This window comes from Austrofundulus limnaeus, unplaced genomic scaffold (genome assembly GCF_001266775.1).
Source record: "Austrofundulus limnaeus strain Quisiro unplaced genomic scaffold, Austrofundulus_limnaeus-1.0 Scaffold3381, whole genome shotgun sequence".
Lineage (NCBI taxonomy): Eukaryota > Metazoa > Chordata > Actinopteri > Cyprinodontiformes > Rivulidae > Austrofundulus > Austrofundulus limnaeus.
This window is the reverse complement of record NW_013955783.1, coordinates 5,896-6,375: the sequence shown is the minus strand read 5'-3', so window position 1 is coordinate 6,375 and position 480 is coordinate 5,896. Positions and strand designations below refer to the sequence as shown.

The 480-nt window shown below is 39.2% G+C and overlaps 1 protein-coding gene across 1 annotated transcript; it reads right to left on the bottom strand.

Moving 5' to 3' along the window:
- Positions 1 to 4: 4 nt before the first annotated feature.
- Positions 5 to 480, bottom strand: LOC106511857 (adhesion G protein-coupled receptor E4; the record flags this gene model as incomplete). The annotated part of the gene is given in 3 exon segments (XM_014000586.1): positions 5 to 77; positions 179 to 369; positions 449 to 480. Coding segments are annotated over 3 exon segments (296 nt in total), but the record flags the coding sequence as incomplete, so codon positions are not given.

The window sequence follows — 480 nt, the reverse complement described above, 5'->3', positions numbered from 1 at the left end:
ATGCAACCTCGAGTGGACCACTTCCCCCCATCTTCTGAAGAATCCCAGAACACACACGTTTGGGAGGCTTCATTTGGCTGCAAAGCAAATTATTAAACCATAAATACAAATTTCTTTGGGTCAATAAAGTTAAAGGCTGGCTACAATCAAATTCAATGGCACACACTTTCTTATTTACCTGCTCAGTGTGGTACAAAGTTATTCTGACTGGCTCTTTCAGGTGATTTGTGTCTGTATTACTGACAGTGACAGTCACAACTTTGGAGATTATCTTAAAAATCTGGTTCTCCTCTTGTTTCATTCCACTAAAGAAGCCATTTGTAAAGTCTTCCAGGTTTGAATAACTTAGCAAGGATGCCACTGTAAACCCTTTAATGCCAGGAAAACACAGGGTTAGCACTTAAAATCAAAGGATTTAAATATCATATTTACAGGCAATCATCATTACCAGGATATTGGGAGGGATTTCCAGCTGCTACC